This window comes from Tauraco erythrolophus, chromosome 1 (assembly GCF_009769465.1).
Source record: "Tauraco erythrolophus isolate bTauEry1 chromosome 1, bTauEry1.pri, whole genome shotgun sequence".
NCBI lineage: Eukaryota > Metazoa > Chordata > Aves > Musophagiformes > Musophagidae > Tauraco > Tauraco erythrolophus.
Window position 1 is genome coordinate 37,289,211 of NC_141465.1, and position 27,031 is coordinate 37,316,241.

Genomic DNA, 27,031 nt, shown 5'->3' on the forward strand with positions numbered 1-27,031 from the left:
CCCATGGGGTTTAAATGTTCTGAAATTCAATTATCAGCTGTAGAAGTTCTGCTGTTGTTTTGTTTTGTTTTTAAAGTTAAGACATTAAGTTATTTATCCATATGATAAACTTTAGAGAGAATAAGCCAGCTCACAAGATCTGGAGAGAGGAAGAAGAGACTTTGATAGAAAGCAATGATTGATTCTTGGATATTACCTTTATTTACTTAGATGGTGCAAACTGGCTGACGTTTTTTTGCCAGCCAGTGAGGAGCTGGAATGGTTTAATTCTCCGAAAACCAATAGACATGGAGAAGAGAGAGCTAATTCAGAATCAAGAAGCTACTCTACTGGACTTGCGTAGTTACCTATTTTCTCGCCAGTGCACGTTATTAATCTTCCTGCAGAGGCCATGGGAGGTTTCCCAGCGAGCATTGGAGCTTCTTCACAACTGTGTGCAAGAACTCAAGCTATTAGAAGTGAGTCAGTGTAATATATTCCACTACGTAAATCCATTGATTTGATACGACGTTATCCAATGATGATCTAACAAGATTTTTGAAGTTTAGATGTCAATGACCAGAATACAGTTAAGTACTGGCTGTGAGTTATCAAAATGATGCTGTAATAACAGATTGTAACACTGCTACAGTTGAATGTTTCATCGTGAGGATGTCTTCGAAAAGAAATTTGAAGACATCACATCTGAAACCCAAACCTGTATTTAGTTAAAGTATTGTAGTCTTCACCTGGAAAGTTAACTTCTTAAGCTGGTAGGTAATTTGTCTGCTTCTTTCCTGGATTTGTTACTGGTCTCTTGAACTATAGTTCCCATAATTTATATCTATATCAGTGTCATATTGAAGAAAATAAGGCAGTGGTTAATATGCTAATATGCAGGCTAGTAGTCTGTAACAAAAAGCAATTTTGAACTAGAAACAGTATCTACAGTAGGGCTTCTTACTGCCGTGCACGTTGGATGCTGCACTGATTGCCTTCTGTGGTTCTTACTTTGCAATTCCTTCTGGTGCCCGGTAATGCTCTTCTGTGTTACACGTGTGTCTTTGGCTCTCTCATCCAATGACAGAAGAAAGAGACAGAAACAAGTGACGGCGCTCAAAGCTTTTCGTCACATTGTGTGCCTCCCTGCTTTACGCCTCGTCCCTCCATACTTTAGTTTCTGCTGGTGTTTTTAATCCTCTAAAGAGACTTTATCACGTGTGTTGCACACTGATCATCCTCCATGTATGCCCACAGATGTCTATGAAATGGAATACATCTGTAAGAAAAATGTAGTGTACTTGAGAATATGTCTGGATTTCATCTTGTGACTCATCCATGTCCTTAATCCCATGGGTGTCTGGTTCTCCATCAGTTTTATCTGTGTTATTATGACAGTAGCTGCTAAGTTTTGCCTGTCTGACATTGCGGTAGAAGGTTCCGTAAGTTCCATCTGTTGATCTGCGTTTCAAAACAGAAATCTGCTTCAGATGCATTGCTGGCACCTTCATGTATTCCAAAATTAACATGTAATTCCCATATCTAGTATGTTTTGTGTGTGTGTTTTGTGGCCAGTTTTTTCTAACCAAAAGAAATATGTCCAGCCTTTGAAATCTCTGAAGGTACTTCCTGCAGTTCCTCTTTTGCTCCACCACCCTGAGTCTGTCCTGTGCCTCCAGTGTTTAGGGCTCTTCTCTGCACCGTCTCATTTTTGCTTTTTCTGTCTTGATGTGGTGATCCAAACTGAGTGCAAGCGTTCAGGCTGTGAGACAGTAACACTTATTTGTGCATACCATGTAGTTACCCCTGTTGTGATCCTTTTTCTTAATGCAGGCAGACCTCTTAATGTGGCATGACACCACTGAACACATAGCAGACATCTAAACTACTCTGTTCTTATCATCTTTCTTTTCCTGAAAATTCTTCCAGAATTCTTTTTTTTTTTCAAATGCGTTGTGCTTGCATGTGAACTACTATCATATTAGTCAACTACTTAGTTTATTATGGGTTCCAAGACTTTCATCTTTCTAAAAAGAATATTTTTGCGTTGTTTATGAACAAGATTTTGTGACACCATTATTGTGATTATATTCTAGATGTGTAGTTATGTTCATTATTACCTTGTTTCTTGAAGTATTCTAGTAACAAACTCTCCTGTCTGTCTCTATTATGTCCTGACTATTAATTCCTTCTTGGTCGTCTTCCCCCTTCTCTTTCTGTGTGCCTGGGTTTTTTTATTTTGTTCTGTTTATTTTTATCTCCATTCTTTAGTTAGCTGTCCATGATAGATGTCTTATCCTTTGATTAACAAACTTACTGTTGTGAAGGAAACTTAGACTAATTTCTTTTTTTTTTCATTTTTTTTAATCTACTTCTTAATGTACTTTTAATTTCAATCTTAGTTAGATCTGATGTTTTCTTAAGAAAGTAGTAGTATATTTACATAAATTATTCCTGACTCTGCTTTCCTTAGGCTTAATTTCCCAATTTTTTGAATTTTATTAGTACTAGTATGTATTAGTCCTCTTTTCCTTCTCTTTCATTTTGGTGAATGTATCAAATCTAGTTAATATAGTCCCTGTTTAGTTTCCCAGCTGTCTTTATTTTATGAACTAATACATGCAAATTATTCGGGAGGTAGTGAGAGGTGGCCTGTTTTTTGTGTATTCTTAGAGTAAGCTCTTGTAAGAGGCTCTGATACATGTATCAAGAAAAGTATTTTGCTGAAATATTTTTCTCATCTGACTGATGTTTATTTCCCAGTTAATTTTATCTGTTCATCTTCAGGTCTCTGTTCCTCCTGGAGCTTTGGATTGTTGGGTATTTTTGAGTTGTTTGGAAGTCTTACAAAGAATAGAAGGCTGCTGTGACAGGGCTCAAATAGATGCAAATGTTTCCCACACAGTTGGCTTATGGAGCTATGCCACTGAGAAGGTGAGCAAGTGGTGTGTTGTGGTTGTGATGTTACAGTTTTGAAGTAGACCACTTGTTTCCATGGAACAGATTTAGCATTTTTTATTGTGGAATTTAATATGGGGTTCTGTATATTGTCTTGAGTCTAGTCTAGATGAGACATGCAGGTTTATATCTGCTTCTTCCACTGGCAGATGAGGCCTGGGAATAACTAGACTGTGTTCACCTCTTTGTCTATTGCCCCCTCCCTAACCAGTAGTTTGATAATGAGTGGCTAATTAGACGCCAGAACAAACTGAGAGAAGGAGCATGAATTTCAGTTATAGTAGGAGAAGCTGCCCAGGTTTGGATGCATTTACCATTATAAACAGAGATTGCAGCAATCTATTTTCATAGGTCATTATTTCTTAAGTATCTTCGTATGGTAGTAATAGGCCACTAATTATGTGATTGCCTTTTCAAGTTCCACTTACTCCATTTCTATGAAGGAGTTGGTGTCCAAGGTTAGTACTGCTTTCCTCTGTTGAAAAACAGTTTAGAACGATGATAGACTCTAGAAACTACTTAAATAGCATGCTGTGATCTTCGGGGATGTTTTTGAAGACCATTATAATCTCCTCCTCTTGTTTGCATAGCCTATAGAATATTTTCTATTTATTTAATCATAGTTTGTTCATATTTCAGTAGATTTTGGAATTATCTGACTTACCCTAGGAGGTCGTCTTCTTACTACAAAAGCCTAGAAAGACTTGAAGAGTTGCTGTTTAAAAAAAAAAAAGGGAGAGAGGGTATCAAAATAAAGGAAACAGAATTGCTTGAAGTGGCGACAGGTGCATCAGATTATTCCCATGCTGCTTACATGTTTCTATGGAAGGTGTGTACCTAGGTTGGAAATGTTCCTCCCATTCATAGCTCTTCTAACACGAAGGGTAAAGGGAAGAAATATAGGATAATGAGTAGCAGTAAGGTGGAACAGACTGAATAAAAGAAAGTTAGCACCTTGTAACAAAATTAAGTGGATTTAAAAAAAAAAAAGTTAGTGGCTGTCCCCATTTTATACGGTGTAGAGTAATATGACAAGCCAAGACTTTTTTTCTTTTGTAGGCTTACCTTGGTAGTTGATTGAATTACACTAAACGAATTAACCAAATGACCAACAGGACTGAACTTCTTTATGACAGTGGTATCCTCTGCTGACTTCTGGGTATCAAGCATACCAGCTGCTGTCTAGAAGGGTTTTTATCATAATTGTGTGACAGTGTTTTAACAGTTAACTGTGCTGATCATCTCCTCATCAGGAAGGTTTTCACCTGAATACAATGCTTTGAGTAAATTTGCAAGCTTGTCTAATCAGTGTACTGGAAACTGCCTGTGTTGCTTGATTATGTAGTTTTCAAAAATACAGACACATTATTAGAAATGATCTTTGGTGATAACTAGTGAACATCTTAAGCTTTGTTCGCATTTATATGGAAAACCAGAAGGATTTATTCTGGTGTTATGCACAAAGGGCATGTGTGTATATGCATGTGTTCCAATGGTATTTGAGTCTGTAACTTATATGCAATTTAATTCTTAACAAAGTTGATTTCTACTGTCAGAATAACAGTTATTTTTGAAAGGTTCTCTACTTTGTTCCCATGAAGCAACTTTAATACCGATCTTATAAGCAGTATAATATGATAGCAGTAGAAATTTCTTGTATTGTGGGAATGATGTAATAGAATAAAAGGAGTTTTATATTTATTTTTGTAGCCTATTGAAAACAAGCATCTGGTTTCTCTTGTAGTTAAAATCTCTGGGTTATCTGTGTGGACTTGTGTCAGAGAAGGGACCCAATTCAGAAGACCTTAACAGAACTGTTGATCTGTTAGCAGGGTTGGGAGCAGAACGCCCTGAAACAGGTATAACCAGGAATGTATGCATTCTTTCTAATAACTGACATTGTCTTAAATACATAGCGTATAAACATATCAGTAATAAAAATTTCCAAGTATCCATACACATACAGAAACATTGATAGAACTCTATTATGAGTTCTTTCGATGTGTGTCTAGTACTTTAAATTATCAATCATAGAATAGTAGAATGGTTTGGATTGGAAGGGGCCTCAAAGATCATCTAGTTCCAACCCCCCTGCCATGGGCAGGGACACCCTCCACTACACCCGGTTGCTCAAAGCTTCATCCAACCTGGCCTTGAACGCTTCCAGGGATGGGGCATCTACAACTTCTCTGGGCAACCTGTTCCAGTGCCTCACCACCCTCAGAGGGAAAAAATTTTTTCTTATATCCAATCTAAATCTGCCCTCTTTCAGTTTAAAGCCATTACCCCTTGTCTTATCACTACATGCCCTTGTAAAAAGTCCCTCTCCAGTTTTCCTGTAGGCTCCCTTTAAGTACTGGAAGGCTGCTATAAGATCACCCCGCAGCCTTCTCTTCTCCAGGCTGAACAGCCCCAACTCTCTCAGCCTGTCTTCACAGGAGAGGTGTTCCATCCCTCGGATCATCTTTGTGGCCCTCCTCTGGACCCGCTCCAACAGCTCCATGTCCCTCTTGTGTTGGGGACTCCAGAGCTGAATGAGTATTCCAGGTGGAGTCTCATGAGAGCAGAGTAGAGGGGCAGAATCAATGTACCTCCTTAGTGTTGCAAGTAAAAGTTTTTCCATTAATGCTCCATTTATCAGCATTTAGGTAAATAGTTGTGAACAGTACTGGTTTTGAATTGTGTTTTTAATACTTACAAGTATTAAAAATAAAACTATTTGAAAAAGAAATGGAGCATCCTTGATCTGATGCAAATAGATAACCTGCAACCAGAGCTACAAAGTAGTATGTGTTGAGTTGAAATGGTATTACTTGAGTGGCTTGAACAATCAAGTTTATTTGCTTCTTGTGGATTTTACCACTTGCAAAGCTATTTCTGAAGGCCAGACACTTTCAGATGTTAAATATGCTAGAACAACTAGTATCTTTGAAGCATTAGCTGGCAGGCTGGTTCTTCACTTGCTCTTGCAGGTACGATGACATATGATTCTTAATTCAGTGCTATGGTGCCTGTTGTATTTGTTTTAAATGGGGTCTTTTTTCTTCTAGAAATATTGACACATATTTGGTTCGACAAAGACTTTTAAATTGAGCAAGCTACTTCAGAAAAAAAATGGCCTTGCTAACCATTTTCCTTTTGAATTACATTGTTTAAGGTAGTAAAATATCTCTAAATTACAGTGTCCTTCTGTCATGCTGATTTACAAATCCAACAGTGGGAACTTGTGAGAATATTACTCTTGGTACAATATGGTATTGAAGTACAATTGTGCGTGTTTCTAGGTTGAATAAATGTTACGAAATACTGTGTGGAGAAGTTAATATAGTTACTATATTGCTGCTTGCCTTTACCCTGCTACCCTGAACATTGTTCACATGTGCATGTGCACACACAGAGTTGTGAAACAGCCTTTCTTGATCTTATTTTAGAGCCTGGGGAAGAAACCCATGATCTGTCTCTAAATGTTAGTGATGTTTCCCACGTAAAATTAAAGTTTTCTCTCCGCTTTCTACTGAAGGAAAAAGAGGGGGGAGTGTTATTAAAATAGGAATGTGTTTGTCAGTGACACCACTTGTTCTGCTTTTTTCTAAAGCCAATGCATCACAGAGCCCTTATAAGAAACTTAAAGAGGCCTTATCATCTGTAGAAGCTTTTGAAAAACACTACTTAGTAAGTATGAGTTTTGGTTATTTAGTTTTGTTCGTTTACATTATAGATTGAATAGGACCAAAATTTTCAAACCTGTGAAGATAACACTGAGAACGCAAATCTGTATTTCTGTATTTTGGTATCAAAGGTTATTGCTTACACACTGAACACAGCAAGGCTGATTTTGTTGTTTTGTTTGTTCTTTTTGTTTGGTTTATTTTTTTGGGTTTTTTTTAATTTTTTTTACAACTGGAACCCGATATGGGCCCCAAGTTTCATATATGTGCATTAACTTTAAATATTTACAGTTATGAGTTGGATGTTATTATCTGGAAGTATGTATATTTAGTTACTTAAAAAGCCAATGTCATGGCTATCATATTCTGCTATCCTGAATTCAGAATTAATTGAATCTTCCCCAAAATAATATTGATGTGTGAATTCAGCTTCCTTTTGAATGGTTTAGATTTGCATCTTGCAATAGTAGTTACATGGTTTAAGTTATACTGTTGAATTTTTTATATAAACTGTGGGACATCTGTGGATAATAGGGTTGGAGCTGGCAGAGATTGAAACGTTAGAATTCTCATTGTCCTTTAATATACATGTTTATTTTCTGACAGCTCCCCTATTGAGGAATCATTGTAATGATCTTCTGGTTGTTTTATTAAAAGATGGTTAAATAAAACAAAAAAAACCCTCCTGGCTGTCACAAGAGTATGTTTGGCTTTTGTCTTTTTTCCTTAAATCATTTTAATTTTCCTCTGAAATTTCTTATATTTGCAGTACTACCTTTAAAGTTTTCTGGGTAAAAGTTGGAGGAAAATGGGGCATTTTTTTAAAAAATCTGAAAACTAGTTGGTACTTACTATTACAAAGTTGTTACTGAAAGAAAAAGTCTCAAAAGATTTCACCTGAAGATACCAGATTTCATTTTTATACTTCATTCCTTTGTAAGACTAGTTGGATAGCTGGAGCAAGGCTAAAATCTTAAGAACTACTAGCTGCTCATATATATTTGGTTCCAACTTGCACAAGGAGATGTCTGCTAAATTCAGCAGTATCTTCCTAAATTTAAGAAACTAAGTGGGATCTGTGGAGTTTTCCGTTAAAAGAATTGCTGTTCCTGTTTGTATGTCTGACTGCACTTTTATGCAACAGAAATTCAGCTATCAGATGCACTGTAAAAGATTGTTTTCTAAGTAGTTGTCTTATATACAATTTATATATACCTATATTTTATCTATGTATTCAGTGGAAAACATCACAGAATAAGTTAAGATTTCCAGACACAGCTAAGATAATTTATTTGCATTTAAAATTTTAATGAGTCTGGAAAGTAAAATGCAGCTTTTCAGACATGTTGAAAGCAAGAAGTGATGAGCTTTTATTACCAGAAAAGGCTTTGTTCTCATTCAATGGCTAGTCTCATGCAACAACTTCAGAATCTTTTGTAAGACTGTCAGATCTTCTACAAGGATGTTGACTCGTGCCTTAATTTGGGGAGGGATGCAGCTTTTCGTTTGTAAGTATAGCTGATGTCTAAGACCTCTCTGCTTATATTGATCTGTTAAGGAGTGGTCACTTAGTCTATTGTAGGATATTGTTGTGAGTTCTTAAATAAAGAGGTGATTTTTCTAGACTCTCCATAAGAAACATTAAAAACAGCCTAAGAAAGGCTTTGGGAACTTGTTTTAGGTCGTTTTCCTGCCCCGTAGGAATAGACGCTTTCTGACAGATACTCTGCAAACTCTTTAGGCAGTTGGAAGCTCTTGGGCAATTTGTTTTGAAGGATAGAGTAATTCTTAATGCACTAAGTTAGGGAGAATGAGCTTCTGTGGAAGGTTGCTTTCAGCAGAAGAGGCTGCGGGTTTGTAAATACGATGTGAAATGTTTTTTATATATCTGGGCAGAGATGATGATATACTTGGAAAAAAAAGTTTGGTGATAGTATACAGTGTGTGTTGGAACTGCCGATTTTGTGAGGAAGATTTGTTGCTGTTATTAGCAGCTTAGGGCAAGGTAACGAATGTGACATGCAGGCAATGTGGCTGCATTGGAATTTAAGGTTAAACCTGACTGAGAAACTTCAATTTGGGATTGCATAGCTTCAAGCACGATTCCCTTAAATTAAGCACACTTGCGAAAATACTTGTTCCGATTGTAACTTCGCACTTTGCTTTTAATTGTATGTTTACGTACTGCCAACTTCCATATACTTAATGGTATTATGTGCAGCTGTAGTGAGGAATTATGTCCCGTGTTCTGTGTGTAGTTGATTTGAAGTATTAGTTGTGAGCCTCTGAGGCGAGCTCCGATATTGTTCTGGACGTGTTATGCTGTGGTGTATCCTAGAATGATACATTATGCAATCTGGCAATGAAAGTCTAATAGGATATAGTCACTGAAAAATAGGTGCTTTCAAAAAAAGACAGGAAGATTCAAGTGTAAAGAAGTGCTTGAAACTGCATCTCATATATTATTTTGGTGGTTCTGAGTTGCCTTATGTAATTTTTAATGGGCTTTATTCTTCTGCTATTTATACACAGATATGGGATAATGACCAACTGTAGAAAAAGTGCAGTTTTACAAACTGCTCTATATGGTGTGCTGGTGGCAAGGGGAAGTCTAAGAAGTGACTCATTCTGGTTGTTTTGTTGTAGTAACTTAGTTACTGTCTATGAGTTTGTGAAATACCATATACCTACTAAAAACATATCTAAAACTTACAATAGTTTCTTTTCTTTTAAACAGGATCTGTCCCATGCCACCATTGAAATGTACACAAATATTGGAAGAATTCGCTCAGCTAAGCTTGTGGGAAAGGACTTGGCAGAGTTTTATATGTAAATGAATGTTTAAAATGTGTTAAATGCATTAGCTTTGAAAAGTTTGAATATAATCCTTGAGGAAAATATGCTGTATTTAAAAAGGAATTTTAAAAACTATTTTTAAAAATGTAAACATGTAGCCTAAGTTTCAGGCTGCGTTTCAGCAACAAAAAAGAAAAAGAACACCAGCAATGTCTTTATATCAAACCCTAATTCCCACCTCATGATTTAGTGCTCTTACCTTTAACCGTTCTGTGTTCTTTAGCCTGACCCTTTCTTGATCATTTTTTCTCCTAGGGAGAAAAGGGCGATGGGGTGGGAGGAGGAAAGAGAGAGCTTTGCACTTACTATAGCCTGCTTTGTAACCTAGTTTTTGACTTGTTTCAAAGTTTATAGTTATCTTAACTACATATGTGTACCTGTATACCTAAGAAAAACCAGGCCACATGTTTTGGAAAGTAATCAATTTCATATTTGATGTTATGTTTACAAAATGCTTGTTTCCTCCACTGTGAAACTTAGTGATTTTATTCCTAATTTCCAAATATATTTTGTGTGTTTATCCCTGCTGTTAAATTCCACTAAAGGAACCTCCTGCATTGGTTTTCTGTTTTATTTTATTTTTCTTATTTAGAAAAATTTCGGAGTCATAAGTGTGGGTTGTTGGTTTTTTTTTTTGAGAAAACATGCTTCTCACTCATGTTCACTAAAGCAGTCTCATCTTCTAGCCGCAACAGATTCTCCTAAATTTTCAACTGAGGGAATAATGTTAGATTTAAAGACTACCGTGGAACTGCTGTATAGGGATAAAATGATAATTTCACGGAAGCATTTTCATGCTTTTAAATTGCTGAGTAAGCATATTTTTAGTTAAGCATCAGGAGCGCGAGATGGCTTTTGTCACATTCGTAGGAGGTAGCTTCACCTCCCTTGCTCAGACTTGGGATAGATCTGTATAAGAAGTCTTTCACTGACGCTTAATGGCAGTTCTGCTTGCTCAAGTGAATCACGGAATGGTAGGCCAGTACCTTGGTCTGTTACCAGCAAAACGAACAGCATAATGGTTCACTGCATCTTGTTCTGCATCCGTGTGCAATGTTCCACTCACATCACCACTTTTTAAAAGTGTAGAGAGTTTTCATCAGTGCAAAAGTTCTTATATCACACTGTGCTCATTTCTTTGTTTTTAAAGGAGGAAGAAAGGTCCACAGAAGGCAGAAGTCTATCTTCAAGGAGCACTGAAAACTTACCTTGCTGAGGGCTGGGCATTGCTCGTCACACATACAAGAAAACAGTTAGCTGAATGTCAGAAACACCTTGGGCAAATAGAAAAGTATCCTCTAAAAAGCAGAGCCAGAAAAATCAAGACCCGGAAAATGATACTTCTGATTATTTTTCTAACCTATTTCTAACTTTTATTTAATAGTAAAGACTGCCAAACATCAGACAGCTGAGTTGTTTCCATTGTTGCGGTTCATTTGGGGAGGGTTGGGGTTGTTTGGGGTTTTTTTTAGCGTCTGATTCACTTAAAACCTTTTGCACATGGTTACTGCTCTCTGTTTTAAATACGTCTAGGTTCTAGAGTGGTGCAACATGGATATTGTGAAGTTTTTCATTGGTTCAGCAGGTACCATAGAGTTTTTTATGATTCTGTTTGTACTTCATCAGGAAGCTTCTATGTGGTATACTGTTTTTGATTTGGTAAATATGGCATTATAGCATCTTCCTATATTAAGAAGATTTAATTTCTGGGCTTTCTTTCTATAACTGCTACCACCTTTTTTCTGTATCTGACCTGGCAACGACTCTTCTGGTATTTGTAATGGTGACTTTTTCCAAAAGTTAAAACAGAGGCTTGGAAGATTAATGTCTTGTGGCTTCGATATGGTGTCTGATGGTTTAATATTTTTTGCTATTATTTATTTTTTACTTCTGGCTTTGATCTATGCTTCAGAGGAGGAGTGGGAGCTGTTTGCTTCTAAGTTGTGTAAAAGCAGAGTCTTCAATGTGTGAATGAAATCTTCTCTGTAAATGCCACATAAATGCTAAGTAATACTTTGAGAGAATGATTTGGCACAATCTTAATGTTTTACAGGCTTCCAGTTCTTCGCTGTGATACCCTCTGCATTATTTTCACACACCAACTCTATCTGCCACAGCTGTGTTTGTTTAAGTATTAAATCTGTCTGTATTGCTGTACTGTTGCTACTTTCAAGATAAGACGGGTGTGTGTGGGGAAAAGTCTACTGGCTGGCCTTAGGTGTTTCGTTGTATTGGGTTTGGCATTAGAAACAGTGCAATTTGAGTTCTGCTTTTCATTTCAGTCTCATATGTTGTTGCCTAAATTTGCTAGCTAAATTAAGTAACTTGGTTCTAATTTGAACTGTTGTGCTGCATGCAGAATATTATGTATTATAGTAAAATGGCAAATTTTCATTATGTTTTGGTGTTTTGTGGAAAGATATGGCTTTCATTGGTGCCATATTTGTAAGTGGAATGCCTCTAGGTCTTTCAGACTGGGGTGGTCAGCTCAACAGAGCACTTTCTGCAGGACAGTTCTTACAGAAATTGCAAGGAAAGACAGCGTCTTTGAATGGTTTTTCTAGCTTTTTTTGAAGTTTTGTTATGGGGTTTAGCTTTTTTTCCTTTGCCTAAGAAGCTCATGTTTTAGTCTCTAAGTGACAGTTCTGGGAATCTTACTGTAGCTGAAAATCAGTTGAGCTAAATTCAAATTTGTAGTGTGTTTTGGGGTTTTTTTGTTTGTTTCTTTCTCTCTTTTAGAACTAGACTTAGACATTGTAAATGTCTGCCTCCTTTTAAAATTTTTACATGACTTTTAAACACTCTTAAATTTTTCTTCTTCAGTGCAAACGCTCTTAAAGAATCTGAGCCAGTAATATTACCATCTTAACTAAATACTTAAATAAGCATTTGTATCCCCAGCACTCAAAAGTATGAAGAATGACTTGTGACTTAGTTGTGGTAAGTGGTGCTGTAAGAGCTGGCAGATTCTCAGCCAAGTAAATTGGAATATAATCAAATACTCAAGTTACTTAGTTCTAAATGTTGAGTGGCGTAATGCAACACACTAGGTCTTTAACTTTCATGCTGCACTTATCTATTCTTACATAATGAATTTTCTGTGCTCACTAATCTTTTTAGATGATGGAAGATTACACAAGTTAATAGTGGATCATATTTTAGTACATCTGCAAAAGGTAGAGATTCTGCAATATTCTCAGATGATAGTAAATCTTCCATTATTTCTTTTCTAATGGAAGACTTTGGTGATGATAAAAGCAGGTCTCATTAAAAGATTAGAAAAGCAGTACTTGAACTGTCTTTGTTTTCAGTCAAATTTCTGATGTTGTATGTTTCTACCTCATGTTTCCTTAACTTTGTTAGTTATCTTCAAACAAGCAGCCTTTTAGCTAGCGATAATCATTTAACAGAAGAAGAACGCAAAAGCTTTTGCCAAGAAATATTAGATTTTGCCAATCAGCAAGCAGAAAACCAAGGTAAGTCTGGTTCTTAAATAACTAAAACTTAAGCTGCTCTAATCTGTTCTTTCCCTAGAAGTAGATTGGAAAGGTTTTTCTGATTGGTTTCGTTACCTTGTATTTAACTTCTGAACCAACATGATTCTGTTCTTGTCATCTCCAGAACATATATAAAACTTCTGCAATAACTAAGGCTAGTCAAAGATGAAAGGGTAATTAACATTTTCATCCTGAATACCAGAAAGTCTTTGTTTTCCTTCACTTACCTGTTTCTCTGCTTTGACAGCTCAAAATTTATCTTGTGTTGAGTTTTTTTCAATTCCCAACTTTGTCTCTACATTGCTGGCACACAGATGGCAGCTCTGTGATGATGCTTCTTTTGATGTTAGATATGTTCTCATCCACTTGCAGCTTTTTGTTTTGACCATCCTACCTCTTCTCTTTATTCTTTCTGCTGCTTCAGTAATACCTTTTCTCGGATATTGATCATAATTCAAATGCATACAGAATACTTCTTGTAGATCTGCAGACTGTTCATTTTTTTGTCGAAGTTTTTCTTGATGAATGAATGTACCATAAGTAATGTTATTTTAGGCTTGCTTCGTAGTTAAGTTTTGATACCACCTCTGTGTTCATTTTTGGCATCTGGAAAAGAGAAAAACCCTTGTATGGTAAAGCTGATGGCTCAAGGCACCAGTCCGATCACTAGTTTCTTAAACTTGTACTTGCTTTTAATTTATACACTGGAGGAAGTTTGTCTGTTTATGCTACTGTGTTGGCCGAGAACCCTTTATATAGTAGTGAAATGTTAAACTTCTACTTGGACACTATCTCTTAGTTTAGTTGTCTTTAATAGCCCAAGTGCTAAAATTGTAGTAGATGTACTGTTAGAAAACAAATCTCAGAATCTTTAAGTCTCATTTCTATGCAAGATTAAACTAGAATATGAAAGTATTGATTTGTTGTGAAAAGATTCATTATGACCTATTTAATTCTAGAAGTTAGATTTTTAAGAGGAAAGATTTGCTGATCTCCAGCAGCACTGGAGAAGAGTAAAATCCCTGTTTGTATCTTTCCAGGTCAAAAGGTTATATTGCCTATGCACTCCTTTGCGCAGTTGAAAACTCTACATTTTGACCCTCCAAATGCTGTTGTCCATGTGGGTGGAAGGTTGTCTATTGAGTTGACTTTGCTGAGCCAAATGCCCATCCCTGTCCAAGTGAATCAAATTGCCATCCACGTTCACTTCAGCATTGAAAAAAACAGTTACAGAAAAACAGCTGAGTGGCTCACTAAGCACAAAACTTCCAATGGTGTTATCAACTTTCCAAATGAAGTTGCAAGCTTTCCTTTGTCAAGAAACAACTTGCCAGCATTGGAGCTATATGAAATGTATGAACGGAGTCCCTCAGATAACTCTTTGAACACAGCAGGAATTATCTGCAAAAATGTGCACATGCTACTGCGAAGGCAAGAGAGCAGCAGTTCGCTGGATATGCCCTCAGGGCTGACTTTAGAAGATGGGGCTCATGTGCTGAAATGCAGCAACTACATACTGGAACCAGGGATCAATAAAATAACATTCGATACTCAGGTATGTTTTTACAGTTGAGTGAATGTAGCGCTTGTGAAAGAAGAGCTAAAAACACTGGCTAAGAAAGAGCATAGTATTGGAAAGTGGTACCTGTATTGCTCCCTGTTACAGCTTGAGCAATGCCGTTCCCCTTGTGGCTTTCCTTACGTTGTTCTAGGCCTTAATTTCCCTTGAAAGAGGGCTGTCGTGTTTGTGCCAAAATATACAGGTGACTCCCCTATTTGTAGTCAGCCTTCCAAAAACATATTTTAAACATTTTGATAATTGCTGCCAAAAATTAAACTGATAAATTCATGCACAAGATAACGTACTGCTCATGAAGTCTGCCTTTGCTGTGGAGTTTATTGAGAATAATGTTTACAAATTTTGATGGGAATGCATTTTCTATCCCTTAGTAAGTGACCATGTGGTTAAATTTGGTTGATAGCCTGTTCTTCACTGGAGGGAGGTAGAGTATTTTTTTCACTTGGTGGATGTAGTAAACCTGCCTGCAAGAAGTATGACAAAGTTAAACTCAGCTTCAAATATTTTAATTTAGAAGACATCAGAATTAAAATTGTCCCCATTATTCATCTTAATCAAGTAAGGAATGAGACGACAAGAACATAAGGATTCTTTGTTACAGGAAGACTAAATTTGCATGAGCAAACACCTGTGAAAATAAGAGGGTCACCATCTAAATGCTACCCTCAGAAAATGGATGATAGTCCTGCTTCTGCCATGTAGTGTTGTATATGAAACTCCCTCAATTCCCGACTTATACATGCGCTCTTAAGTCAGCTTAATACTTGAAGTAATCCTCTCTTCCCCCTCCCATTCTTCCCCCAGCAAGCTAAGTACTCCCAGTAATTGCTGAAATATTTAAGGACAGTAGTGCTTATCGATTCTGTTCACATTGTGTTACTACTAGATGCATCGTAACTGGAAATCAGCATGCCTTGAGTACCAATCCTGTTGGCTGGCTGTGGTGTGTGTTTAGTTTTGGGTTTGTGTTTTTTTGGGGTTTTTTTTAACTGCTTGATTAATCCTGTGGCATTGTACCTTGCTGATCTGTGGTTTGTTTGGTTGTTTTAATGAAATGGAGAAAGGCATTTACCTGCTGACTTAGTTCTAGCAAGTGAAATGCCGAGCATTTTCAAAAGTAAGACTTGACCATCTGTTTGGCATTCCAGGAGTAGGAGGTTCTGGCCTTAATTATCATGTTGTTCTGTTCTTTGAATTTTCTTTAAGTACTTTCTATCTCCTTCCTCACCTCTGTAACCCTTCATAGAAAAGTATTTAGTAGAGTTGGATTCTACAGTAAAGAACATCATGTAGGGAATATTTGGGTGAGAAAACAGAGAAATTCAGTGCAGCATCGGAATGATTAAGAAGAGGTGAGACAGCACAATGAGGAATGCAACAAGTGTTTCATAGCTACTTCATTTTCTGAGCATTATCCAGCCTATATTTTGGAAAGGGTATGGATGCTATGAAGAGAAGGTGTTTTGCAGTCACCTATGATATATATGCCTGCTAGCTTTGCCATTTTCTAATTGGTTTAAATTAACTTTGGTCCCTTTTTAAAACTAATTTTGAAATAATTTACACACCTGCTTTTGATGGCTAAAAATTGATAGCTAGACAGAGCTGGCCAGGAGGTTTCTTTAGCATTCTGTTGTGGTTTAGCCCAGCTGGCAACTAAATGCCACACAGCTGCTTGCTCACCCTCTCCCACCCCCAGGGAATGGGCAAGAGAATGAAAAGGGAAAGAGACTCTTGGGTTGAAATAAAAACCATTTAATAATAATAATAAAGTAATAAGGTTAAATAATATTATATGAAAAAATACATATGTGTAATGGTGGTAATATATACAAACAAGTGATGCACACTGTAATTGCTCACCACCTGGTGACCAAGGTCTGTCCTGGCCCAGCAAATGATCCCAAAACAGCTAAGTCCTGACACTGCTGTCCTGGACAACCGAGAGGCCTGAGGGTGGGGGAGAGAGAGCACTCTGAGAGTCTAAGAGACACACCTCTTGGAAGAGAGTTCCTGGAAGAGCCAAGAGCCCTACTTCCCAGTCAACCCTCATCTATATGCTGGGCATGACACTGCATGATATGGAATACACCATTGGCCAATTTATCCCTCAATCCTAAGTCTGAGTTCAAATCGTAAGGGAAGTTGTTGGCCCTTTGTTCTGGCCATGCTCCCCCCTATCCTGTTGTGCTCCTGCACACTGGCAAGAACACGGGAAGCTGAAAAGTCCTTGATGTCTCAGTACCAACTATAAACATTAGTGCACTATCAACATTCTTCTCATAACGAATCCCAGATTAAATCCAAAACACGGATTTAATCTGGGATTCGTTATGAGAAGAATGTTGATAGTACACGGAGCTCTTCTAGCTGCTAGAAAGAAAAACTAACTCTGTACCAGCTGAAACCAGGACATATTCTTAGCGTATTTTAGGTGTTCCACACCTGAGATTTTAACTTTGTTGTTTTTTTTTTTTCTCTTTTTAGTTGTTGATTTCTATCTTGTTATAGACCTTTCGTTTAGAGCAAAGCTTTCTATAGGCTTACATGCTCTGCCTTTCTGTTCTTCCAACGCTGGGGCAGAAAGCACTAGGGAAATGTGCTTGGTACTACATCTGCACACACACATTGTGGAACCTGTGTGGATAACGGATATCTCAAGATGGAAGTTGAGTTCAAGTCCCTAATGATACAATGTGAAATGGCCATAATGTCATTTGAACTACCTACTGACCGAATTTTTTAGTTTCTTGTTCTTTGAAAGGGCTGGGACAAGTTAATGGGATTTGGAGATGTCTGAGGTCTTGGTGGCTGCACATGTAGTTTTCTGGTAAATAAATTAGCATATATGTAGAACTGGATTTGAGGTGAAGGAGCCTTACTAGAAGCAAGCTGTTAGAGACTGTTCTGAGCAGGCATTTCGGCTGAGTGGGATCAGGAAGCAGTCTGAAACTACAGGAGAAGAGATATGGATGAAAAGCTAGATACAGCTCAGTTTTAAATTTGCCTTTTTCCGAATGCTTCTGGGGGCTGTTGGAGGATGGATACCCTTACGCTTATAACTTTCTTATTTTCCCAACCTTTCTTTCTTGAAAGAACTTTGCATGGGAAGACTGCTCAGTGAGAATCCCGCTTATCTTTATACAGTTGTTCAAAGCATGACTTTATCTGTCCTTAAAGGGAAGATCTGAATATGTTATAATTTTGACAATGTATTACTAGATAATGTGATCAAAGCTTTTCTATATTTAAGCTACAATTTTACAAAATATTTACTAAAAATCCATTATCATTGTAGTAGTATACTGTGTCACTTGTACTGTATTACATAGCTGGCCAGAGGATAGAAACTGTTGACAACTTGTTTTCTAAATTTTCTTAGTCATGCTGAATTGCACTACTTTTGCAGAAAGAGGAATGATTGTGCTTTTAAGATGGAGTGAGAGTTTGATTCTTTCTGTAGATCTTAGAGTAACGATTAGCATTATTTATGCTGATAGCAGTCTTCCAGTGCGTTTCTTTCAAGCTTTAAAAGAAATCAGAAAGCGTTATCTAAATTCTTCAGACTTGTTTCCATCTTATGTTGAGGTTTAAAGTATGTATATCTTATGAAAGACTTTACTCATGCTTTTATGTTTATATCAAGGGATAAAATCTAGTGACTTTAATGTCAAAATGCATAATACTGAATTTCAGTCAAGATTTGCTTTGTAAATAACTGTAAGTGAGGTTTGAATGTTAAGTTGTTACAGCTTTTCTCCATAACTTCTAATCTTATTCTTTAGATTTAATTACACCCAATGTCAATATTTATGTATCACAGTTGGTAAAATGACTCATGGAAAAAAAAAAACATTTCCCATTCCCTAGCAGTAGTAGCTAAGAGCAAATAGAATCAAGAATAAATATACTAGCAGATGTTACAGATTTGCTTTTTATAATGTTACTGAAAAACATCTAGAATCTCATTATTCAGGGTAAGGGAAGAGTTTGAAATTAGTTATCTATGTATTACTTTTCTGTAAGCGTTCACACAGGGTGTGGGGTGGGGACTGTGTGAAATCGATAGCTTGAGCTGAAAGCTATGCCTTATATGAATGTTGTAAGATTTTATGAATGTTAGCCAAATAAGCGTTCCACTGCTTGCTAAGTATCATTTCAGTACTCATATTAAAATATAATCATGTTTTAACTATATTTTATATAATATAAATTATATAAATTTTTATATAAATACATACAATTTATATTTTTCATAAATTATATAAATTATATATTATAATTTAAAATAGAAATTTTATATATTCATATAAAATGTATATAATTTATATTATATAAAATATAATTATATTTCAATGTGTGTGGCACTTGGAGGGGGAGGAACGAAAACCAACCAACAAGACAAAAAGAACCCCAAAAAATCAGTGTTGCAGGATAGCTACTATATTAGTTATTCTCGTTGTTGGTACTTGTTACGTATGATTTTTTTTCTTGAATCAGCCTGCACTCTAGAGCTTTTTTCTTAACGGGGCAAAAGGTGCTCCTTTGTGGAAATCTTGTCACTCAGAGAACAAGTCTGTCGTTTTTACAAATGCAAAGTATCTGGTAACAATGAGCTGAAAATACGCTGTTCTTCAGTGGAGAGTTTGCTCCAGAAGTATTTCCTAAATTGAAAAATTCATTCAAATGCTTTCTTCAAAGGCCAAAGAACCTGGGACATACACGCTCAGGCAACTGTGCACTTCAGTGGGAAAAGTCCAGTTTGTCCTTCTCCATATTTACCCAATTGTGCAGTATGATGTATATTCTCAGGAGCCCCAGCTAAAAGTGGAACCGATGACTGGTAGGTACAGTTGCTATGCTGAAGTTGTTTTGATTATTTCTGTTGTGCTGTCCTGGGAATAGATAAAGCATTTTCTGGCTTGAATATTACTCAGAATTTTTTTGCCTTACTCTTCAACTTTGAATCTAAAATAAATTCTCACTTTTCAGTTTGTCCATCAAGCATGCTCTGTCAATGATGGCGAGTTTTCAACAACTAATTCCAGTGCTTGGCTCTGAAACGTGTAGTGTCGCTTTTGAACATGTAGTGTCTCACTTAAATGTCTGGTATGATTTGAGCTGCCACACTGAGTAGGAAAAGTGCATCTTTGAGCAACCTGGTGTAGTGGAGGGTATCCTTGCTCATGACAGGGGGCTTGGGACTAGATGATCTTTGAGGTCCCTTCCAACCCAAATCATTCTATGGTTCTGTGATATTTAAATTTGTAATTGACTGAACTTATTGGTTAGTTCTGTGATGCTGCAGCTTCTCTGGTATTTATGAGAAATGTGTAAGAACTGGGATTCTCTACTAGAGGTGATAATATAAACTTATTAAAATTTAATACTGCATATATCCATTGATTTCATGGATAGCTGAGCATTACTTGTTGTAGGGTTTATTAAAGTGTATAAATGAAAGTTAATAGTGATTTTGTTTTCAGGCTATTAACTGAGGTAGTTGAGGAGTTAATGAGTTTTGTGCTGTCGTTCCAGTTGCAGGGGTTGCAGTGTGTGACGAAGGAGGGCCAAGCATATTGGACGTTAATCAAATTAGCTACCTCTATGAAATTGATGGTTGCGATTCAGATATTCAAGAGTCTGTGTGCATACTGGCATTCTTGTTATCTTGATTCATAGAGTCATAGAATCATAGAATGGCATAGGCTGGAAGGGACCTTAGAGATCATCTAATCCAACCTCCCTGTCACGGGCAGGGACGCCTCTCAACTAGATCAGGCTACGCAAGGCTCTGTCCAACTTGGCCTTGAACACCTCCAGTGAGGGGCCATCCACAACTTGTCTGGGCAATTTATTCCAAAGTCTTACCACCCTCGTACTGAAGAATTTCTTCCTAAGATCTAATCTAAATCTGTTCTCCTTCAATTTAAACCCATTTCCCCTTGCCCTGTCAGTGGACACCCTTGTAAAAAGTCCCTCCCCAGCCTTATTATTATACAGCATGTGGCCATGACTGGCATCATACGTGCAAAACCATCAAGCTGTCTACGATCTGGAGAACTTAACAAAAAGCTTAGTAAATTCTTTGGGATTACTGTATTTCACTGAATTCTGTGCTGCCAGAGCTGCATAATGTGTGAGCCAGTTAATCTAGGCCATCCAAGAAACAGTGGTTTTAGTCATTCAAGTTGAAACAACCAGTTTTTCCCCACCGATGTATCTGCGCTAGGTTTAATGTGTTGCATAACACCAAAACCCCACACTTCTAAGTTCCTTTAAAACATGTGACAAATTGGCTGGGAATATTGCTAACAAGCTGTAGCAGTGCAGTGTAACTATCTACTGATGAGTACTGGAATTTGATAAAAATTTCTGCTTTCTTCTTCAGATAGCCTTTTAGCTGGCATTCCCCAGAAGGTGAAATTCACAGTGACTACTGGTCACTACGCCATGAAGAATGGGGATACTTTGCAGCTCAGTAATGCAGATGCCATGCCTATTCTGTACCATCCAGAGAGCAAGGCAGTGATCTATTCCAACACCAGAGGTAAGCAATGAAGTAAAAATTAATAATCTTTAAATGGTTGAAAATTCAGTAATCCTGAAGTAAACCCGTATTTACAGTATAAAGAACACTGATGCTGTCTTTATTAGTAGTTGTTAAGAACAATTCTAGAGACTTGCAACTGAGTACTTCAGTGCAAGAGAGGTCTTAAACTTTCACCCTTGTAGTAGTATGAACTTTTCAGCAAACATAGCTAGACAGCTTTTACTTTCATGGATGGAATGCAGTAGGCATGGTGAAACTGCTGCTGAGGTGAGCATCTGTCACGATTTCCAAGTGAATCATGGTGATCTCTTATTACTCTGTGAGCTCTATTTTAACTCGACCATTTTTATTGTGAAGTAGTTGTAGGTGAGTTTTTACATAGTGCTCTATGTAAAGGAGCGTTTCCTTCGGCCGATGTTTTATTTAAACAGATGACATCTTAGTTCCTTTTCTCCCAAACATAAGTGCTGTATAGTCTCCCCAGTTGCTCAAACACAAGCACCTTTCACATAAACGGGAAAAATAGTCTTGACAGACTCGATGAAATCAAGATTAAAATAGACTACATAGAAGCACTCCATGTGTAGTATTTTAAAGACAGATGATGAATGGTGACCAAGAATACTCATGTGTGCCTGTTCAATAAGTTTTAAGTTTGCTTGAAGTGAAATTATGAGACTAAGAAGGTGCAGGACATTGCAAAAACTTCAATGGATGCTGTATGATGGACTAACGTAGCTCTTGAGCTAGTTTGAAGCTTGTTATCAAATTGTCCTCTTAGTTCTTTCTTGAACATTGGAAGAGACTATTACACAGAATATGGTGATTGCCTTCCTGGAGTTTAAGAAGGGTGGAGTGTTGCTATTGGGAAGCTGCGAACAGCAGTGATATTTGAGACGTGCGGGTTATAGCTCATTTGAAGAGGTTATTGCGGAGTCATATAACACAGTTTCTCATTGCTAGTTTTGCAAACATAGAGGTCTTGCTAGGAAATGGTTATGGCACCATGTATTTTTCCATGTCGCTTAGCTTTTTAGGCTAGTTTCATTACATAGTTACAGATTAAAATGAGAATTGGGAAGGGATGAATGGGTTTTAAATCTACTTTTTTTTTTTTTTTCCCATTCTGCATAACTATAGAAAAGATCTCAGAATCATCATTAAAGATTCAGTCTTCTGAAAAGATCACAAGCATCAGTTTGCCAGTGGCTCCTGCATATCATGTGATTGAATTTGAACTAGAAGTCATGTATTTGCCATCAGCCACAGAATCTTCAGTGGAGAAAGAAAATACTACAAATAAAGAAGTTCACAGAAAAAATAAAGAGAAGCAGAAACAGGACAACTGCATGGCTACTGTTGATCAAAAAGTAAGATGTATTTAATGTTTTTATTATGACGTATATTTGATCACAGGGACCTACACTTCATGAGGTAGAAGTGGTGGTGATGGGGCGGGAGGGAACCTGTTTGCATTGAACTAATTTTCCCTTAAAAGATGTACATGCAAAAATGATAGCAAACGTTATAAATGTAAAGAAAACATAAACATAAGCAGAAATATACACTGTGTTCACTATATTGCCAGCTGTTCCACTGGCTAATAATTTGAGTTTTAATGTTTTATGTTTAATAAACTCGTGGTTTTATATAGGATGAAGAATACTCATGTCTTTTTAAAAGGTGGCATTGTGGTCTTAAAATTCTCCCTTCTGACTCATGAGGAAGATATTTCTTCCACTTGCAAAGAATCTGTATGCTGTGTTGAGGTACTTAACACTGTAGTGTTTCAAGCTGTCACATTATTTAGTTGGAGGTAATGTTTCTTTTTAATTTTTGTTGTGAAGGTTGAATAAAAAAAGTAGCACAGAAAGAGACTCTTCAGATGACAGCAAAATAGTCTTGAAACCATCACCTTTCGCAGTGTTACTCATTGTTAAAATTGACCAAGTGTGCTGCCATGTATCTTTGTGTGTGAAGAGTTGGGTAAAAAGGAATAGCTGTAGACTAGCATTGCTAAAATGCGATTAAACAAAAGATATTAATTTTTTTCTTTCTCTGCCTATAAAAATATGTCGTTAAATATATATGCTTTACAATTGGAAGAATGGCAGCATTCACTTCAGGAGAAATTCTTCAGTTAAGTGTGCTGCTTCAAGTTAAAAATATACATTAAATACATTTTAAAAAATATTTTGAGATTGTATTTAATATATTATAGTATTATAAAGACATTTCAGTAATAGTTCTTATAGCGATTTATTTGATATTGATCTTCTACCAGATTATTGTATTAAGATGCTATTGCTATTGTTAGTTTCCTTTTATCTTTTCTTTCTTTTATTCCCCTTCCTTTATTTCCAGTCTTCAGAACTCGGTATGTCAGTTTCCACAGGAAAAGCTACTTTGAGATTTCGGATCTTGCTCACAGGAAAACAAAAACCTAATATTTTGTCAGATTAGTTCTTCACATACTGATTTTATTTTTTCTTAATTTTTTTTCCTCTTCACCTTCTGGATGCATTAGATATAGACACCGTCTGAGAAAAGTTTTTTGCTTAGAAATGAGAAGAAAAGCAAAATTGTTATGCCAAAGACCGTTACAAATAGCAACTTTGTTCCCTTTTTCCCTTAGGTAACCATTGATTGTCCTTGGTCGATTTACTCCACTATTATTGCATTAACATTCTGCATACCTTTTAATGCCAAGCATTCCTTATTGTCAGCTGGCAAACGGTAATGTACTCATTAAGTATTTATTGTTTGTTTCTTCTTACAAAATATAGAGCTGGAGTTTCATAAGTAATATTTATAGCAGCCTTTTTTGTTGTGTTTTTTTTTTATTTTATTTGGGCTTTTCTTGTCTTATACAGCTTCCCATTGGAAACCTGTGCATTTCTTCTAGTGTTCTTTCATAACAGTAAAACAAATTTGTGGTTTCAGCTATTTTGTAAATAAGACCACAAGATAAAACCAAGCTAGCCTATTTCTGTGTATTTATTTGTGTTTGTTTAATATGAAAGAGGATGTTTTACAGCCTTGTTTTTACAGACTCATGTATTGAGGAAAAGATTGAAAGAAACAAAGATACCTGCCATTCTCTTTTTGCTTGAGCTGTGCACTTCGAAAACAATTTTATGGACATATATTTTTTCGATGTAACTATTCAACTTTTGCTGAATAAACCGTGTCATGTTTTTCAGGAAATATGTGCAAGTCTGTGTACAGAATTTGTCAGAACTCTGTTTCCAGCTTTCAGACCACAGCCTAAAAAATTCTGCTGACTGTACAGATTTGCAGCTGGTACCTCTGAACCCTGAATCTCAACAGGTAAAGATTCACTTGGTGGTTTATGAGGTCACTGGCAGGGCAGCTAGATGAAAGTTCTTGTTAGTGAAATTATTAGCACTTCTGCACATAGATAATGTAGTATGTAAGGCTGATAGCTGATGTAAGTCCTCTAAGTAACTGGTTCTTAAAGATGCTTCAGAAGGCATTTACACCTGTAGATCTCAGATTAAATTCTAAAACTTGCAAAGATTATTAGATAAGTTTTCAAACTTGTCCATTTGCCTCATGTGAAGCACAACTTATAGTTGTAGTCTGTCATTAGGTTTTAGGAAGAAAATCAGGTAGACTGATTTCCAACTAAATAGAGCTGTAAACTAGGTATGTTGCAAAACAGTCCTCTCGAAGTTTCTTTCAGTCTTGTCTCAACATGGTATTAGATTGTTCATTCCTGGTGCCTAGGAAAAGTATGTACAAACATTATTATTATCTTTATTAAATTTGACTTTTGAATAAGGTATTTTTTACGCATACTTGAATGTGAAGTGTGTTCCCTTTTGAAACATCGATTCTGACAGGGAAATATATTAGACGTGCATCATTAAAAAAATTCACTATTAGTTATTTTGGTTGCATATTTCCCCTAATGATTGATTTAACACTAAACAAGTAATTTGCTTTTATAAACTATATTGATGCCAGAACGGACAAACACATGTATGTGCATTTCCCCTTCTTTCTCAGAGGAAGGAAGGAGCTAATACTATAAACATTCTCTTTCAGGTCATATACAGTAAGCAATCAATATTCTTTGTATGGGAATTGAAGTGGACGAAAGAGCTTCCTCTCTCCTTGCAGTGCCTGTTTTCAGTCAGCTTTTGTCCAGCTACCTCTGAAGAACAGTCTCTTACCCTGAAGCCGTTCACTTATGAATTCCAAGTGGAAAATTTTTTTGTAAGTACTTTTCTAAGTATAGCATACGTTAACTGCATATGGTTTCCTAATATATGGAAAGTCAAGAAATACATTAGAAAACTAGCGTTTACATCATGAGATTGATACCTACTTAGAATCATTAGAAAGCCAGTTTGTTGAACAATAGAACTGAAGGCTGACATGATATGGTGGAATTGGAATGGAATCCACTTGCCACTGGAATGGGGCAGGGGAGAAACATAACCCTTGCGCAAGTGTCCTTGATCTTGTTTCATTTTTTCTGTGTTTTTGCCTTCCTGGGTTTATGCCATGGAGACTGTCCTTAGATTACTGAGCTGCTTTTTCCCTGCTGGCTTAAGACTGCGCTCTCCAAAGCAAATTGCAATTTCCAGAAAATCTTTGCTATTGAAAGCATCTGAGTTGTTTTTTGTAGTGCTTGAGATGAGTTCCTCTAATGAAATATTTACAGTTTTCTAGGCCATTATCTTTAATGTTGCTTCCTTCCCTTTATGGACAAACTTTTTATTTCTTTGTTCAGCCAGGAAGCTTATAGGCTAGATATAACTTCCTATTAAAGGAATTCTATCAACATTATTTAATCTCGTCTCTAAATTCAGTCTTGTGTTACCCTTTTTGATGCTGAGGTAAAAAGTAGCAGTGTGAGAAGACTCTCATTTCGTTAAATCCTTTTGTCTGTTTTCAGTGTTGCTATGTTTTTTACTTGCTTATTACAAGTACTAATTAAAAATTAGGTCTTTGATAATGTGGGCACTGTTATTCTGGTGATTATGATGGTCAGAGTGATGAAGTGGTTCTCCTGCATTACTCAGAATTTGAGTGATGTGTCTGGAAAGTGAGGAACCAAGAAACCAACAAAAGTTCATTTAAATAGTAAGAAGATTGGTGTCTATTTAGAAGCATCGAAAGGCTGAGTTAAAGAAGTGGAGGGAAAAATGGTATGCTCGCTGCGGGTATCAAAAATAGATTGAATCAAATTTGGTTTGATTATTTTCTCAAACTGATTAAGATAATGAAGTGAACATTACTTATAACTGAATCTTGCATTAAAAAGATTTAATAGGATGTGGATGTTAAATGTTTCTACTGTATCAATTGTCCAGTTCAATTTAAACACAAGTAAAACGTTCGTTTTTCTTGATAACAGCACTATTTTCTTCCTGACAGACACTGTATCATGTGAAAACCGAAATTTTTCCACCATTGGGGGCAGAGTATTGTAAAACAGGCTCACTGTGCTCTTTAGAGGTGTCAATCACCCGACTTGTTGACCTCTCGGAGGTTGATAGAGATGAAGCACTAACAGAATCAGATGGATATTGCACAACAAAAATTATGTATGAAGGTAAGAATATTTTTCTTAAGCATATCGACAAAATTCCCCAGTAGCTTTGTCTTGATAATGCCATCTGCCAGACTTTCTATGGCATATATTCTTGTATTGAGAGTATGGCTGCTCAGTAAAGCACTTTTCATCTTGCTATGCTGAGAATACTTTTACCTTTTCTTCATTAATCTGTCAAGTGGAATATAAATGCTGTTCAGACTGGATAGATACTTGCTAGAGGCCCAACTATGGTCCCTTTTGTGTAGGGCTGTTTTCTTACCTTGCACAGCTCTTCACACGTAAAAGCTGGTGGGCTTTTAGATGTTGCTAAAATACTGATTTTTTGGAAGTGTTCTAAAATGATACTGAGGT

General features: G+C 36.6%; 1 protein-coding gene across 1 annotated transcript in view; it reads left to right on the forward strand.

Annotated features, from left to right (window-relative positions):
- The window catches only part of TRAPPC10 (trafficking protein particle complex subunit 10), a 46,981-nt gene that overhangs the window by 18,403 nt on the left and 1,547 nt on the right, over window positions 1-27,031 (forward strand). The window contains exons 7-21 of the mRNA XM_086608414.1: window positions 211-458; window positions 2,767-2,913; window positions 4,682-4,796; window positions 6,533-6,609; window positions 9,343-9,434; window positions 10,612-10,752; window positions 12,825-12,937; window positions 13,999-14,513; window positions 19,239-19,380; window positions 20,929-21,087; window positions 22,231-22,460; window positions 23,726-23,826; window positions 24,294-24,420; window positions 25,162-25,332; window positions 26,500-26,677. Coding sequence (XP_086464540.1) covers window positions 211-458; window positions 2,767-2,913; window positions 4,682-4,796; window positions 6,533-6,609; window positions 9,343-9,434; window positions 10,612-10,752; window positions 12,825-12,937; window positions 13,999-14,513; window positions 19,239-19,380; window positions 20,929-21,087; window positions 22,231-22,460; window positions 23,726-23,826; window positions 24,294-24,420; window positions 25,162-25,332; window positions 26,500-26,677 — 2,556 coding nt within the window. The remainder of the gene's footprint in view (window positions 1-210; window positions 459-2,766; window positions 2,914-4,681; window positions 4,797-6,532; window positions 6,610-9,342; window positions 9,435-10,611; window positions 10,753-12,824; window positions 12,938-13,998; window positions 14,514-19,238; window positions 19,381-20,928; window positions 21,088-22,230; window positions 22,461-23,725; window positions 23,827-24,293; window positions 24,421-25,161; window positions 25,333-26,499; window positions 26,678-27,031) is intronic.